Source organism: Cyprinus carpio, chromosome A5 (assembly GCF_018340385.1).
Source record: "Cyprinus carpio isolate SPL01 chromosome A5, ASM1834038v1, whole genome shotgun sequence".
Lineage (NCBI taxonomy): Eukaryota > Metazoa > Chordata > Actinopteri > Cypriniformes > Cyprinidae > Cyprinus > Cyprinus carpio.
The window spans coordinates 37,755,613-37,774,133 of record NC_056576.1 but is presented as its reverse complement, the minus strand read 5'-3'; the positions used below and the strand labels follow the sequence as shown (position 1 = coordinate 37,774,133).

Here is an 18,521-nt window from a genome sequence, read left to right as displayed (position 1 = left end):
TAAATAAATAAATATAAAAATTATTTGTGTTTGGGACGCTGTGAGCACGGAGACTGTAGTGTACACCGTAAGTTTGAAAGCGTTTAGCTTAAATTATTAATATGAATAAACAGTGCACATAAACAGCTGCTGAGGTCGTATTCTCCAGTGAAGCGAGTTGAGGCTTGGACCCGGAAACATCGCTTCTTACGTCATCACTTAACAACATCATAGTGCCATTTTTTCGCCTGCCAATGAGGACATACACCCTCGATTTCTGGTTTTGTAGAAAACATGGAAACACCAAAGAAGCTTTAATATGTTATACGTTTTATCAGACAGGTGACGACCGCAGAGTAGCATTATAACAGAGCTTTTAAATGCTTCTAGTATGATAAAACAGCACTGCTTCCCATCGGATTGCATCGGCTGTGGGGATGAAGACCACAACTCCCATGATTCCACACTCAGTCATGGCATCATCAAACTACGCCTCTGTTTCTTTGTTTCTTTTGAATACACGCCCTCTAGAGGCGAAAACTTACATATCGTGCCTTTAACAATTAAAAAAAAAAAAAAAAAAAATTAAAAAAAATAAATGTACAATTATTTTAAGAAAGAAACATTGGCACAACAAATATAAATCTAAATACAGCACAGAATATGCTTGAAACTTTTCTGCTCTATGATTATATCAGATTCACATGCACATTATTTTTAGGAATTCTCAATGCACTTGTATAGTTCAAATCCACTCCTTAAAATTAATATTCTGTATCCATTGAACACAATGATGTGATCTCATATAGGGAAAACCAGGAACCGCTGATTAATTTTAAGAAATGAACTTCTGGATTCTTAAATCCTGAGGCACATGAAACTGATTTATAGATTAACAAACACATGCATAGAATTAAGTGCAACATGCATCAGATGGCCAGTGAACAGACTGTAGGTTGTCCATGCTGTCCAAAGCTGAGGCTAATGTGATCTGAAAATTCCTAAATCTGTTTTACTAGCATCATTTATTAAATATCTTTCTATGAATTATCCAAAATGTGTTCAGCTCATATGTTTAGTGGCCCAGTGAGATTTTGACTCTTCATTCAGTTGTAATCGTGACATCAAGCGGTGATCCAGGTGCACAGCAAATCAAAAACCAACACCCCCACCCCTCAGAATTGCTTGTTTTCTGGATACAACTATTACAGAAATTTAGAAGTAAAATGGAAATGTTTTAGATTCAAAAGTTCTAATAATAGCATCCGCAGCCTGCTGTCACCAAAGAAGATAACTGTCACTAAAACACAAACGCAGCAAACTGAGCAGACTTTGAGTTTTCTAGATTTAATTCTGAATACAGTTTTCACTCACAGTGACATACAAATTGTTCATATATTTTCATTTTCACAAATCCCCTTAACGCAGCAGATCAATGTCAGGTTTTTAAAATGTGAACTGTACATTAGCAATGGCGTATGGGAATATTCCAGGTTCAGCTAAACCCAAAAAAAAAAAAAAAAAAGATGACATTATGACACTGAATTTAACTTAAGGCAAAATTGTGGCATTGAACTAGAATGAAATGGGGCCAATGGAGTAATTAAAAGCAGAAGTGTGAAGCTTCTAGTTTAATGAACGCACCTGCACTCTAAAAAATAAAGGCTCCAAAAGGCAGTTTTTCGCAGTGATGCCATAGAAGAACCATTTTTGGGGGGTCCTCAAAGAACCTTTTAACAGTTCTTAACAGAGCCAATACTTCTCAGTGGAAAGAACATTTTAAAAATTTAAAGAACCTTTTTCCACTATAAAAAAACTTTTGCACTGCCTGGCCAACTAAGATTTTGGTATGGAGATAAAGGTATGGATCATGTATTACAGCTCAGTTTGTTTATATTATATATATATATAAACACCATTTGTTGTGTGCTTTTGGGACCCGGAAACGGTGACACATGACATCATGCTTATCAAATGGATAGTGTTACCTACTGAGGCAGCGTTTTGTTTACTACTCAGGGGTCCATGGTTACATAAACAAGACGACTCGAGTTATTGATTTGGAGATGATAAAATTAGATGCTATGCAAACAATAAATTTGTGATCTCTCTGTTCTCACTTCAGCCTTGTTTTTGTTACAGATTGCAGAATAAAATCATTGCATGGGAAAAGAATGACCAGGACATACATACTTTAAAAAAAAAAAATTATCTCCTACTTTCTAGATAGAATATACTTATAATAACATTGTCTCTTCAAGACAGACTTCAGGCAATGAATCCTTACAGGCGAGGGAAAGCTGATTTTGAAATTCCACTGAAATGAAGAAATTACAAGCATTCATAGAAGGCACATAGTCAAACACAAAACAATCTAAATGAATCTAATGAAAAGTCTTTGGGGGATAGACCTTTTATGCGCACCTTTGGTTATGCACACATAACAATATTATAAATTACTGATGAAGTATGAATCTTCAGTCTTTTGTAAACAAGGGCGCACAGAGCTGTGTGTAATTACACACACGTGAGCTCAGGCTGTTCAGGCTGGACGTCCATCTGGGACAGCGCTCTGTGCATGTGAGGTCAATCGTCAGCAAAGGTAATGCGTCCAGGCCCCTCACTCTTCATCCAGCGCCTGTAGCGTTTCCATCGTGGGTCTGTGGCCATCTTCATCTTCATCTCCTCCTCCTGCTCCTCCTCTGTAGGCCTTTCATAAACACGAAGTATGAACACTCCCATAAACACAAACAGACTGACACCACACACTCCAGCTGCTTATTAAAAATATAATAAATATAAAATAATGTAATAAAAATAAGTAAATCACAGAGTGACTTAAGGAATGTTTCTTCTTTATATGAAAAAGTTCTGGGGTGAATCTGATTCTCCATCATAAAATTATTTATATGATCTTAAGTTGAATTTTTGTGTGTGTGTGTGTGTGTATAGTGTATTATATATATATATATATATATATATATATATATATATATATATATATATATATATATATATATATATATATATATATATATATATATATATATATACACACACACACATATACACATATATATTTGCACTGTTACGGGCAAAACAGACATGAAATCAACACAGATGTTACAATGTAAAACTAAACATATGCATTAACAGCAATGTTTTTTAAAGGGTTTTTGAACTTTAGACTGCTTTAAGAGCCCAAGAAAATAGCTTAAAACTGATATTTTTAACTGTAGAGCAATTAATAGATTGCTGCAGGGGTGATGTAGTTTTGTAGGCCATACCCAGAAAAAAGTTTGTATTTTAGCACTTCCTGTTCCATCGCCCTAAAGTCAAAGGGTTTTTTGAATAGGTTGTGGTTAAGTGCCTTCTTAAGTTCTGTGTTTAACACAAGCCAAAGAGATTTTCTCGTTTTATTCGATGACATAAAAATTGTGATTGCTATTTTGCAGTTGCACTAATAAAACTACAGAGGTTGTGGGGGGACATTAAACATCATCAAACCAAACATTAAAAAAAAACTCATCTATTCACGAGTCCGTGTTCACAATCTCACTGTGATTATAAGCTTAAATGTTGAAAAGTTTTTTACTTCTGCAGATTGTACGTAGTCTTCAACATTCATAAAAGTTGTTTTATTTGCGAAGTTTATCATGATAAGCCAAATGTGTAGGAATCATAAAATCTTTGTTGGTCACAGATCTTATTTTCAGCAGTAATCCAAAAGGAAATGGAAAACCCTATTGGGATTTTGTCAAAGGAACCGGGGGATGATAACTTCCGGCTTGGCCTACAAAAAACATCATCACCGTTCCCTTATGTTGATCAACTTTGCAAAAAAAAAAAAAAAAAGAAAAGAAAAGAAAAGAAAGAAATCTTCTCAAACCTCATAATTCTCTTTGATCCAGAGCTGCTGCTTCAGGAAAGTCTCTACCAGGCTGTTGTCCAGACTATCAAACTGAGCCTGTGACATCTTCATGTACCTGCGGATAATGTAAAGTTTCTCCTCATCCCCATACTCCTCCCCGCGAATGGTGAAACGGTAAAACCACGAGCAGTTCCACGCCACATAGGTGCACAGATGGTACGGGAACAGAATGATTTTACAAAGCAGAATATCAGATATATTGGGCTTCTGATAGCCACCTTTGATGTCTATCTTGTTCTTGATGATGTCTCTGATAATCTGCTCCTCCTCCTCACGGATCTCCTCTTTGGAGCGCCGGTTCTTGCCCTTCTCTTTGGTTTTATTCAGCAGACCTTGCTGCTTGGCCAGTTCAGTAGCCTGGATGCGGTATTTGGGAACGGTCATCAGGTAGTTGATGGCTTCTGTGTAGCTACTCCACCAGCTGTAATACTGCAAATAAATAAAAACATCTGTTTCTTCTTAAATACATAGCTCTGACTCTGTGAGCCATATTCTAAAAAAGGACATGCCACACAAAGACATTGCTTGCTGCAACTGACACCAGCCTATGACGGACACCAAAGCTCTTGTTGAAGCTCCTGAGCACCAAACAAGTGCACTGATCAAGCTGTAGATGAGCTTCAGTTCTCAAGTATTTCAAAGACTGGGTACAATAATGGGTTACACCCTTCATTAAAAGGAAATATATGTTGTCTTTCTTCATATAGTTAGTTTTTTTTTTTTTTTTTTGCTGTCATTTTCTATAATCTGTAAATGTTTCCATGTATTGTTGTTGGCTTAATTGACTTATATAATACATAACATATAATTTTTAGTCTTGCTACTTCCAAAACTGCGAACTAATAACATTGTAAGATTTAACACATCCTCTACTAATATTGGCACCTTTTGTAAATTCGCGCAAAACAGACTGTATAGCCTGTCATTCAAAATATTCACAATAATCTAACCATTACCTTCAAAATGAAAACGTGGAATAAATAAAAAAAATTCTCTACAATGTGTAGCAAAAATGATCGGCAGCGTTTCAAATTCTATTTAGCAAAAATCTAACTGAAATATAATCTCATTCATATTGTATGTTTTTAAGTTCACTTTAGTGTTAAGGAACACGTATGTGTCACTCATGTTGACAATATCAAAGATTTTATCAAGTATATGCTACTAAATATAAATACTTATAAATAAATACAAAGAAAAAAGGCAATATTAATTGGTTCAAATAAACTATCAAAACCAAGTAATCATGTAAAACTATACAATCATAACTTATGTATATTATGTATAATATTAAATGCCTGCAGAGGCACCAACAGCCTGACAATTGTTTCTACACTTTACAGCACAATCTAATCCTTGTTTAATATTGACTAAATATATTTTACATAATATACATAAATAAAAAAATAATAATTCAAACAGTTATTACGAAATTCATTATCCTGGTGGTAACTAGATGCCAGCTATCAGCTTGGATCCAGCCTCTTATGAAGACTTCATCACCTTTGAGTAGATGACACTGACCTCTGTGAGGACTCCAGAGCATCTGATTATACAGACGATCATGTTATCATTGTTTTAAAGTAGACACTAATTTTGCTTAAATGCATATACGATATCTGTAAATATTACAATTTATCCTACCTTGTACTTTCTGATATCGTGCTTTATTCCCAAGACAATTGACTGTCACCATGCAAAATTATAGACATTTTTACTGAAGCATTTTGAAGTTCTCAATGTCAGCTGAGATAGAGGCCAACAATCAATGCAATTTCGCCTCTAAGTGTATTGTCACAAATATAAAATTCATGGGTCCATAACTTCATAATGCTACAGTAAAAATGTCTATAGTTTTGCATGGTGACAGTCAAGTGCCCTGGAAATAAGGCAACAGGGAAACTTTTAAAGCACCCATAAAGACCCCTGAGATATAGCACCTCAAACTGGGCCAATAATGCTATTTCTCCTGTAACTGTATTGTCACAAATATCAAATTCATGGGTCAGTAACTTCAAAATGCCACTAACAATGTCTGAATGAAGATAATCAAGCACACTGGGTATATGGCACCTGTGAAACTTTTACCATCCCTAAATGGGCCAACAATATGATGGCTCTTCTAACTGTATTGTCAGATTGGGTCCATAACTTCAAAATGCTAGTCATCAACAATACAATGACTATTTCAATTCACTTGAATGTAATTCACATCCATTTGTATGTCGCTTTTCACAATCCATGTCATTTGAAAGCAGCTTTACAGAAAATGCCTGCTTCTATGTTGCAAACCTAAAGTAGTCTTGTTTGAACTGATATCAGAAAGTACAGTTGTAAGGTAGTACAAATTACAGTATTCACAAATATATATACGCATTTAAGTAAAATTAGTGTCTACTTTAAAACAACGATAACATGATCGTTTTGTATAATCATTAGATGCTCTGGAGTCCTCACAGACGTAAGTGTCTCATCTACTCAGAGGTGATGAAGTCTGAGGCTGGCATAATCTCTAGTTACCACGGGATAATGAATTTTGTAATAATTGTTTAGATTATAATTTTTTTAATTAATGAATAAGAGAAAAATCACACAGTCCTTAAGTAGAGCTTATGACATGTTCAATAATTTAAAAACACTGTAATTATATTGTATGTACCTTTATATTTTTACAGTACATTTTTGCATATAATGCAGTGTTATTTGCCTGGCTTAAAATGGCTTATTATTCTTTTATTCTGAAAATAGACACTAAAACAAAAAAAATTGTTATTGAAAAAAATAATAAATTTTGTCTTGAACCAAGGATTCAATAATATCAGTCTTGTATCTGACATATGGTTCAGATGTTATTGCCTACAACATATCTGCTTTTATTGTAGTGCCCCCAACGTCCGTCCTGGGAGAGTCTAGCATCTGAGTAGTGAGAAATAATACTTAATAAATTCCTGGTTTCAAGTCTATAGGCTTTACAGTTTGGGCTTCACAATGAAATGTTGCAGTATTTGTTGCTATGGGCGGTTTTTAAATTTGGTGTACTTCAAAATGTATGTAATACAAATTGTCAAAATGGATGACAATATTATTGGCTCATATCTACAAAACAATCTGATGAATCAACGTTTCTTTGGCTTTTTGTCACGTGGGTCCATAGATGAAACACACCAAACTGGGTTCTCTGAGATTTACAGTCTCTGATGCCAAAATAGATTTAGAAATGAATATAAGGAAGATGATGGTTAAGAAAAACAACATCATCAGTACGTCAGCCTTTTCAAGCCACTGGCAACAGATGGCAGTAAATGACCAGAACATTTTGTGATGAGGGTGTACTCACCTGAAACAGTGAGACTGCACAAATAGTTACGAGAATCACTATCCTAACGTCTACTTTGGGAGCAAGTCTTCTTCTGTAGTAGGTGTAGTAGTGGCTGTAGTATTTCTCTGGGTGCTCCAGCATGTAGTCGTAGTCCTTACGTAATTCTTCATCCTGAAAGATGCAACATGGGAGTCTATTAAGCTGTTATAACTCATTTGCAATGGAAAGCAAAATTCAACTTTGATGCTAGTTTGACAAACCCTTGAAATTATTTTTACTGTAAAAGCTTTAAGACTTTACATTCAGTCAGTCAGACAAACACTATGAAAGACCTTCAGGCCGTTTACACCTGGTATTACGATGCGTTTTGGTCGATTAGATCACAAGTAGACGCGGGAGACACATTCCTGTTCACACCTGGTGTTTTAATCCATCTCTTCTGTCCACTTTCGACCACTTCTGTCCTGATTTTTTTTTCGACGGGAAGGTATATTTTTAAAACAATTACTGCATGGATAAAAATCTGCCACACATATCAATCAAAATTGCGAAAAAAGAAGTCAAGTCAAGTCAAGTCTGCTTTATTGTCAATTCTTCCACATGTACAGTACATACATACAGAGAATCGAAATTGCGTTACTCTCAGACCCCCGGTGCATACAGATAACACTAACAGTAGAGCCTAAAAAATCTAGATCAAATATAAAATATAAGATATAACTATACAATAAGGGAATGTAAAAAAAAGACATATAATAAAAAAAAATAAAATAAAAATAAAGTTAAATAAAAGCAGCGCAAGGCACATGGCAGATAAGAGTGCAAACCAGTGAACAAACAGTGCAGATAAAAAGATTTTAAGTGCATAAAGAAAAGCTTATTCAGTCTGATTAAAGTGACAAAAGGGCTCAAGAGCAGTTATTTTATTTAAACTGACTGATGAGGTGGTAGAATGACATCAGCTCCATGGTGAATGAGGTAGTGAGCAGACCAATGCTGCACAAAGTGACTGGTGCATGTCATCGTATGTTAGTGGAAGGACCTGGGGATGTGGGACCTGGGGGGGGTGTTCATAGTTCAGTGGTGGCTGGGGCAGAAGAGGGACGGGGGGGCAAGTTCGGGAGCGAGTTCAGCTTCCTGACAGCCTGATGGATGAAGCTGTCCTTCAGTCTGCTGGTTCTGGCCTGGAGACTCTGCAGTCTCCATCTGCGATGCAGAGGGCTTTACAGGTGAGACGGGTTCCATAAATGTCCTGGAGGGAGGGGAGAGAGACACCAATGATCTTCTCAGCTGCTCTCACTATGCGTTGAAGGGTCTTCCAGCAGGACGCGTTGCAGGCACCATACCACACAGTGATGCAGCTAGTCAGAATGCTCTCGATGGTGCCTCTGTAGAAGGTGTACATGATGGGGGGTGGGGCTCTGGCTCTCCTCAGTTTGCGAAGGAAGTAGAGACGCTGCTGTGATTTCTTGGAAAAAAACCTTATTCACTATATATAAACTATATATACACTGTGTGCAAATTTACATTTTACCAGTATTCAGAACAGAACAAGATAAAAATGAGAAAATATTCAATTATAAAGTAAAAAAAATTGTAATTGCATTCGTTATAAACAACACTGTCCTATTAAACATCCTGCAGTCCTATAAATGATATGTTGTGTATGGGCGAGAGGCTCCGGCAAGATCACAGATATTGTCCTTATCACAGCAGAAAATAATTAAAATATTCACAATATGAACCAAACTATGCCTTTGTTAAATAAAGAAAATCAAACAGGGTGCGTGTTCAGCCATCTCTGATTCCTCTAAACTAGAAAAATGAAATGAAACTTGTTTTTTTTTCTTTAGCTAATTTGTTAATTATTTAACTGAAACATATTTTGTGTAGGCCTATTTATTTTATTCCTATCATCTGTCATTTTATTCTGTTTTTCTCGGTTTTCACTAGTGTTCATTTTGTCAGCTATTTTTAATTTAGTCTTAGTCCTGTGTCAAATGTAACTTTTAGTTTTCATCATATTTAGTCAACTTGTCCTGTTTTAGATTTAGTCACGTTTTAGTCCGTGGAAACACATTTTCGTCATATTTTATAGATCTTCCTGTATAATGGTTAAAATTATGAAAAAAATTATTATTTTGCTCAATTTTAATTGCAATGATTGATGTTATTTGGGAAATTAATTTTTACATTTCCTCAGAAGTTGCTCTTTCACATAAGCATAAGCACAAATCAATATCGACTGGTATAAATGTTTTATTTTACCTCATCTAATGTTAGTGTACAGATTTATAACAGGATATCAATACAGAGACTAATAAACACCAAAAGACTTCAGATATACAGCCCTGTCTACGTTATGAAAACTAGTGTAAACAAAAACCTACACTCAAATATTATAATATAATGGTCTCGCTTTCGTCAGGGGAAAAAACCTCGTTGATGATTTTTTTTTTTTTTTTTTTTTTTTATACTTACAATAACCCATTGTCATTTAAATTAAAAATGGTAATGGAAATGAAATGGAAATGTTAAAGAATTAGCACAGTCAGCGGAGAGTAGGTGGTCTTTAGTGAATGAGTTCTCGACTACCTCTGGAAGTGGTCTAATGTGGACAAGCTCAAAAAGTTTTTAGACTCCGTTCACACCTGTATTCAGTGCTGTCCACTTATGATCTGATCAACGAAAATGTATCTTAATACCAGGTGTAAACAGGGCCTCAGATAAAGATAAAAGTCATAGCAAAACAGCACCAGGGTTTGTACAGCATCATGTATTTATCCAGCAAGCTCTAGGAAGAGTTATGTACAGACATGTAGAACCTTACAAGAATGAGAACAATAAGTTTAACTTTAACAGAGAAATGGGTTCGAGCTGACTTTTGACCTTTTACTTTTCAAACTACTGGGACAGTGTCCAGTGAAAAAGGGTTTAACCACACTTCAGTGCTTAATGATAGTGTTTATTCATCAGAAATGCTAACCTTTCTATATTTTCAGTAAATGTAAGAGAGCTGTGCTCATATTATGATTAAAAATTGTAATTTTGGCCGATCCTAAATGGGTCATACCATTGACACCTAAGCAGCTTAAGTAAATACAATAGAAAACCACATTCAGTATGTGCATTTAATGCATAAACAGAGCAATAATATAATGTAAGTGTCTAAAATGCATGCACATGGTACAGTTGAATGATAGAGGTTAGCCTCTTTAACCTAATGCTGTTAAACTGAATGTACAAAGTTTGCTGAAACAACCACAACATCGCATACTAGTTGACATAAATTAAAAGATTTCAAAGCATCTTTTTTGCTATGTTTTAATATTAAAATAAACCAAATCAACAATTAAATTGAAAACTCAATACAAATATAACATTACAGTTACAATATCGGGGTGTCACGATTCTCCAAATCCTCGATTCGATTGCATTTTCGATTCTAAGATCACGGTTCGATTCGATTCTCGATATTTTTACATTTATTCTTTTTAAAGCACAGATTGTCATTTTTCAAACTAGACTTTTATGCAATATAATATCTGACCTTTGTTTGCAATGTACCACACTACATTGTCAAATTTAAAACTTTTATTAACAACATAATGTAACAATAAACTTATATCTTTAGTCAACTGAAAACTTAAAATAAACTGCCATCCAGTTTCTCTTTTGTAAGTGCAGTCTTCTTCACAAAAGATGACATTCAAGTTCACAACAAAAACAAAAACAATAAAACAGACATGTCCATAGTCTCTGAACAATTAAGTGTCTTAAACTATTTCCGAACAGATGAACATATACCACACTGATAACTACTTTTTATCCCCTGAGAATGATGACTGTATTTTTTCATTCTTCCATGTTCTTCCTAAAGATGGATATGTTGTTTAGAGCTGCTCTTTGAGTTTTCAAAAACATTAACATTTTTTATAATAGAACAACACAAGACAACTGTAACAATTTTGCAGTTTTAAGTTCTTCTTAAAGAGGAATATGGAAAGAGAACTGCTAAAATATTACTAAAATATTGCTTAAATATTAACTATTTACATTTCTATGGGCAGACGAGAACTGTGATTTTTTTAATATTTTCAGAGAGGGTGATAAGGTCTTTGGCATTTTTTTTATGTCTTTTTCTGCAAGTGCAGAATAGACAGCAGCTTGTTGCTCTAAATAGCGTGTGATCATGTCATAGCTGGAGTTCCACCTTGTAATGACATCTTGAACCAGCTTGTGAGGAGGAAGCTGAAGCATGTCTTGTTTTGACTTTAAGATGGCTGCTGCAGTGGTACTTCTGTGGAAAAAAGTGACCACCCTCCTGACTCTGCCCAAAAGACGGGAAATCTGGTTAACTCCCAACCCCTTCTGGGAGGCCAGATTCACAGTGTGGGCTAAACATCCAATGTGTGGTGACAATCCTGCTGCATTTGAGGCATTGACAATGTTCTTAGCATTATCAGTTGTCACAGGGATGGTTGAATTTTGTCTGTCCAACTTCCATTCCACTACCACTTCCCTCAGCACTTCTGCTAAATGTTCACTTGTGTGTGCTTCATATATGGGGCGAGTTTGAAGGACTGGATTTTGAATTTCCCAGTCATCATTAATGTAATGTGCTGTGACAGTCATGAAGCTCTGTGTTGCTCTGGATGTCCAGCAATCTGTAGTCAAGGCAACTAAATGTGCGCTGCTCAGACCTTCAATAACTTTCTCTTTTACATTATTGTACATGGATGGAATCACCGTAGCTGTGAGATGCGCTCTACTTGGGATTTCGTAGCGTGGCTCTAGCACGCTAATTAAATGCCTAAAACCGGAGTTTTCCACCACCGAATAAGGTCGCATGTCCGCGACTATGAATACTCCTACCGCACGCGTAATTGCATTTGCACGAGTTGAGTTGCTTGGAAGTTTAATTCCAAATGAAGACGGAAGAGTAGTTTGTGTAGTTGTTGGTTTAACAGATAAATCTATGTTTTTGTGGTGCCCGCGGAGATGCCCTGCCATGTTAGTCGTGCTGCCAGTGAGAGAATATGGTACACGCACATAGCACAGCTTGCAAACTGTTGTTTTTTTGTCGACAACGCGAACGTTGTCAACATAACTCACTGGAAATCCAAAATACTTCCACACCAGCGACTTCAGTGAAAGAGGAGGGGATTCGAGTTCTGTCGATGGGTCTCCTGCATCTGCAGTTGCCATGCTATCTTTTGAGTGGCTGTTAGAGGAGGTTGACTCGCAGCACTTGTCTTCAACACGTGTTTTTTTCCGCTTGGCAAGTAACCAGACGCAACATGGGGGCGTGGCAGCATCGACGATTCCATTTTTTAATTCGAAGTTTGAGACTGTGACTTAATTTCGATCGATTTCGATTTAAAATCGAAATCGTGACACCCCTAGTTATAATGGACACGAGCAGTGCCACTCTTGACTAGAGAGCTGAAGTTTGTTATAGTAACAGATTATTATATTTCTGAGCACCACTCATTAGAATATTAATAAAGTAGGTAGGTGCAATAACATTCAATAGGTTGCAATAATAACATCAGCATACCATTAATGCATTCCGACTAAACTGAAACTATAGATAATCCACCTCTCCCAAGCTTTTACGTGCAGTTTAAGTTTGAAACCGTTTTCCTTCATAGCGCACATTCAAGGATCTCCTAACAAGGGCGGCGTGGAAACGGGCGCTTGTTTTCAGGGTTACCTTGAGTGTCTCGTAAGCGGTCGCGACGAGCAGAAACTTTTGCTGCGCGGTTTCGCGGGAGTCGTCGCTCTCTCCGGGCTGGTATCTGTCCGGGTGATATCTCCGGGCCAGCTGGCGGTACGCGCGGCCAATCTCCGCTTTACCGGCGTCCCGCGAAACCCCCAGCACGTCATAACAACTTTGAGTCCCGCAATACAGTCCCTCAATGAGCGCGGAGACCGAAGAAAATCCCGAAATAAAGACAAGACAGACGCTTAAAGTGAGTCTCAGCTCGATGGACGCGGCCATGTCAGCATTCTGGTGCTGCGGTCGCGCTCTGATGACGCAACGTGGGACGTACACGTGTTGAACAAGCTTCAAAATCACGTGAGTTTGAAATTGTACGAAACTTTTGGATGGATGGAATTGGCAAAAAAATAATTATTTTTAATTTAGTGAAAGGTTAACTACGTTTTTACATTTAAGGATACTGTTGAGTATTACAAAAATTAAAAAGAGGGCTTGAATACATTGTTAATTTATTTACATTGCTGGCTAAATTTTATAAGCAAAGATGTTTATGTTGAATTATTGTTGAATTACAACATTATACATTATCCCTTACAAATAATCAGTCAGTAACTCATCAGTCTGTCAGACTATACTTTCTATTCCATTGAAACTAAAGAACGCTAGCCTGGGTGCCAGCCCAAACCCCGCCCACAACATTTTTTGGACGGCCTAGAATATGAGTATGACGAAGTCAGGCTAAAAGAACACCCAGACTGATTAAGACCTTCCCCCCTTATTTGATTGCATAACTTGTGCTTGTCCAGGCAGCAGTAGCTCCTCCTCCACATGCTTGTTCAGAGTGTTGCTCACTGCAGTCATGAGTCCCAGAGGAAGCGCTGGTTTTTTCCTGTTAGTTCTGTTGAACCTGACCCTGAACCCACAGTGTGTGTCGGGAGGTAAGGTCATCGTCTGGCCTTCTGAATTCAGCCACTGGCTCAATGTAAAAGTCATCCTGAATGAACTGATCGCAAGAGGACACAATATCACAGTGGTGACCCACACAGCTACACCGTCTGTCAACACCACCCCATCCGTGGGCTACAATGTGGAGATTCTACAGGTGCCTCACACAAAGCAGGACATCCTGGAGAATATGGAGAGGATGCTGAAATACTGGACTCACGATCTACCCAATGACAACTTCATCAAGGCTTCAATGAAGATCAAGGAGATGATTGACATAGGCACAGAACAGAATCAGGCCGTGTGCAATGAACTCTTTGCCAGAAAAGACCTGCTGGAGAAGTGGAGAAAAGAGAAGTTTGACGTCTTACTTGCAGACCCCCTTTTCATGTGCGGGGAGCTGCTGGCACAGAAGTTGAACCTACCGTTGATCTTCAGTCTCAGGTTTTCCTTTGGTAACACTGTTGAGAGGCTCTGCGGCCAGCTGCCGGCACCGCCATCCTACGTCCCTGCAGTCGTCTCTGAGAATACAGATGAAATGAATTTCTTGCAGAGACTGAAAAACATTCTCTTTTATGGCACACAGGACGTCCTGTTTTATCTAGTGGCTAAATCAAAGTGGGATCACTTTTATACGCAAGTGATGGGTAAGTACATTTACAATTCATTGCAATGAAAAAGGCCTTGTTCTGTATTAGATGCAGTAGATCATGAATGCATTTTTTTATATATGTAAATCTGGTATACATAAATACATAAATTAGTTGTTGCACGTCTTTTTACTCAAGTAAGCACTGTTTTATATCTTCTATGGTGAGCACTTTTAGGCCTAAATTTAACATTGGTGTATTTGAATTGGATATACACTTTCCATCAGTTTGAAGCAAACGGTTTCAACATAAACTTAATACACATATTTGTGAGAGGAATGTAACGGGTAAGATTTCTGTAATAGTACTGATAAACAAAATGCATTTCAAAAACACACACATTCAAAAAAACAGTTTATATATATTTATCATCAGTAAATCCTATTTGTTTTTATCTCATACATTTGAAATAACTGAATATTGCCTTTTCCACAGCTAGCCATATTGTAACCATGTTCATATTTTTTAACTTAATAAATTAACTGTTTGCACAATGAACAGACTAATGCCAATTCTACGCAAACTGAATAAATCCATTTTGATATGTAATATGTATATAATAACTGATGTATTAAAAAGGATTAGTAAATAAACTCTGCCCTTTTGTCAGAAATTCAGTTCAGAAGTTCAGAAATCTTATCTGTGTCTCACCTGTTACATTTATGCATTACTGACGAATATGCATGATATTAAACTTATTACTTTATGTCGTAACTGCAGTCCAAATGGATGGAAAATTGATATGCAGTTCAAAGTGAATTTACATATATTTACACATACAGTACCTTACTGACACATGAAAGGCTGTTGAACATTTTCACCTTTCTGGCTTAAATCAAATAACCTTTTATGATCACATGCCCTTATTGAAGTGTGCTGATGAAGAAAAACACACTCCTGATCCTTGCACTTCAACAACATGCATTACCTACAAAGTCATGTCAGCAAACCCATGCGTGTTCTCAGTGTTCTCTGATTGGTTAAAAACAGCTCAGGCCATTCCTTGGACTCTTTTATTGATTTTCAGAAATATTCACATAGTTATAAAGAATATAAACCTGCCATAAATAAAACAATGTTTAAACATTTATATGATGATGTGTTTGAACATAAAAACACAAGCAAGATAATACAAAGGGTTTATGACTGGTCTTAAACATGAACAAGCAAATTCTGGGTCACCAGTAAAACTGGCAACTCTGGCTAGAACTTTCAACGTTATTTTAGGTTCTACAAACATAATTACCGCCAGATTCTATTTGGGAATATGTTGTTTTATTTCTACAGTTCTGACCATTAAACAAACTGAAAAACACGAGCTAGAAGGTCCTGGATAGGTCACTGGAGGTTATAACACGACAAGATTCAAGATTCATGACTTAAATGACTTTTTTGTGTGTTTGTGTGTTTGTTGTGTTTGACACATAGGTGGCATTGTACCAATATACTTCCACTTGAATTTACTTTTTTTTTTATTTCCCATTGTTACTTATGGGTATTTTGGTTTTTAATTTAATAATCCATGTGAAAAAGAATTACACTTTAACATACAAAGAGTGCTTTATATGGAAATAACATACTTAAAAAGAATATAATTAAGTGTGAAATGAATGTAATGTTTTTCGGACACTTAAACTGCATCTTAATTGCGATTAAATGAAAATGTATTGTAGTTTTAATTTATATGAAATGCAGTTAACTGAAAATTAGAGTTCTTAGGACTTAAGTAGGCTACATCCTTATGTGTAATTTCATAATTCTGTTGTCTTTGAAATATTGTCTTAAAGTATAGCCTACTGCCAAATGTACTAATAAGCCTTTAGCCTATATTAAACTAAAATATACTTTAATGTTATTGGTAGGGCCTATTGAACTAGTAGGCTATGTCATGAATTTAGATACAGGCCTATTTGTAATTACGAAGTTGCAATTTAGTACCTAATATATACATTTTAAATATAAATATTGAAAACACATTTAAATCAGTATCAAGTAGGCCAACTTTACATTTGTGCTGTTAGTCAACACATCAGAATAAGTGAAGCATGACAAACGTTTATTAAAAACATAATGACAATGACTCTCTTTATACACTTAAATGGTCAGGTATTTAATTAATATGACTATATTATGGGCACGTACGGTTTTTATAAATATAATTATATATATATATATATATATATATACGGACACACATACGTTCAAAATTTTAAGTGCATTCCAAGTGCACATTCTACAATTAAGCGGCACTTCTTTGCACAAGTGATTGTAGTGTGTCGGTTTATGGGTCTATAATTGGAGATACATTTGGCATTGCAGAAAGTTTAAGAAAAAACTTTTTCACTAACAGAGTTTTTTTCAGTATCTTTTTGAAAACATAGTTAATTTTGCAATAATCCAGTTACTGTTTACTGGTCCTTTTTTTACTTTTAATGAAAAAAAACAGATGTCTTTATTGTGATATTGTTTGTCAACTCTGTTTACAGACAAATTAGTCACGTGTAGAAATAACAATAATAATAACAGGAAAAATCCTTCTGGTTTCATTAGACAAACAGTCCTTACATTCCATCACTTGAAACTGAGATAATATTCCCCCATGCATACATTAAAAAAAAAAAAAAAAAAAAAAAAAACGTATTTCATTCAACAGAACAGCAGTCCCCTGGTGGACACAAAAAAAAAAAAACAAACACACATATTTTTCATCTGAAAATGTTTTATATACAATATCCAGTTAAAAAAAGAACTGATGTTGAAATATTATAAAAGGTGCAAAAATAAATCAATAAGTGTTTTTTTTTAGATTTTAATATTGAAAAAACAATTATTTATGTTATTATTGTGAGTGTGAAAAATAGTTTCATAAACAGAGTTGAGTTGACCCTTTAAGTAACAGAATTTGTAAAGTACGACAGAATTGACAGAAATTGTCCGATGGACTGTCAATCTGTTACCGCATTGTCACCATTGTTTACTCTAACCTTGGTACACAGAGTGTTGACTGTAACAAAATTTACCATTTTCTGTATTTTTTTGTCCAAAACTCCCAATGGCTAGCATAAAATGCTAAGAGCACATGGCCACTACTGAAATCATGATTAAAAGACTTATTAAATAACACAAAGTGTGATCCATGAAAAAAAAACATTTTCCTTTTGATATTGTTGTAACATATTGACAATTTATAAAAATAACTCTTGGTGTAAGAAGTTTTAGATTAAAAATGATTTCCTTATTTAAAGCACATAGACTTGTCATGCTTTTAGATCTTAACAGTGAGGGAAAGTGACAATTTCCCTGGTTTCTTACATAGTTGTGGAAAATAATTCCACCAGATTTTTAAAGGAAAAAAAAAAAAACCAAAGTATGGTACGGTACCAGAGTTGACCGCAGCTTTACGGACACATTTTTATAAGAAAAAATTTATTTTTTAAAAGCAATAAGGTTGTAGAATTAGGTACATGACTCTTTAGGGCTTTTAGAAATGAATGAAATATTACCAAAAGAAAAGTACAATAAAATATTTGTTGATTACACCGGATGATACAGATGGAAAAAAGGCACTGACTAATTGCGGACAATAAGAATCATGATTTTCACTCTAGTTCAAGACATATATAGTTTGTGTATGGACTGTCACATCTTGTAATTCATAACAATGAGTAACACAGTGAGTAACAGTGACTGAACAGCGCTCGTCTCCACCCCACCCTCAGTACCCATGGCTGAAGTGCCCCCTTGAGCAAGGCACTGAACCCCCAGTTGCTCCCCGTAGTGCTGGATATGATATAACAAGTTTCGCAGTATTCGGCACTGGCTGTGTGTGTGAACTTGTATGGTTGCGCCGTGCAGAAGCACCATTCCCGAGTAATGGGTTACCATACTTGGTGGCAAATGTCAACGACGTTGCACTGATTTCCCACACTTGCACAGTGGTAAAATATGTAAGAAATATAAGCAGATGCAAAA

General features: G+C 35.9%; 1 protein-coding gene and 1 pseudogene across 1 annotated transcript; one reads left to right on the top strand and one right to left on the bottom strand.

The window, feature by feature from the left end:
• Nucleotides 1-1,664: 1,664 nt before the first annotated feature.
• Nucleotides 1,665-13,400, bottom strand: LOC122145191 (dnaJ homolog subfamily C member 25-like). The gene is made up of 5 exons (XM_042757429.1): nucleotides 12,946-13,400; nucleotides 7,248-7,400; nucleotides 3,869-4,339; nucleotides 3,747-3,772; nucleotides 1,665-2,689 (listed from the first exon to the last, which is right to left on the bottom strand). Exons 1-5 carry the CDS (start codon nucleotides 13,231-13,233, stop codon nucleotides 2,566-2,568), a joined length of 1,062 nt encoding a protein of 353 aa, XP_042613363.1. The 5' UTR covers nucleotides 13,234-13,400; the 3' UTR covers nucleotides 1,665-2,565.
• A 262-nt stretch (nucleotides 13,401-13,662) lies between these two features.
• Nucleotides 13,663-18,521, top strand: part of LOC122145104 — a 43,389-nt pseudogene continuing 38,530 nt past the window's right edge.

Bases quoted from the DNA above. Each gene is read 5' to 3' on its own strand.
- LOC122145191 (XM_042757429.1), bottom strand. From the start codon at position 13,233: ATGGCCGCGTCCATCGAGCTGAGACTCACTTTAAGCGTCTGTCTTGTC. The intron at 7,401-12,945 runs GTAACCCTGAAA...TGCATCTTTCAG, and splicing joins CCGCTTACGAGACACTCAAG to GATGAAGAATTACGTAAGGA. The intron at 2,690-3,746 runs GTTCCTTTGACA...TGTTTATGAAAG, and splicing joins CCGGAAGTTATCATCCCCCG to GCCTACAGAGGAGGAGCAGG.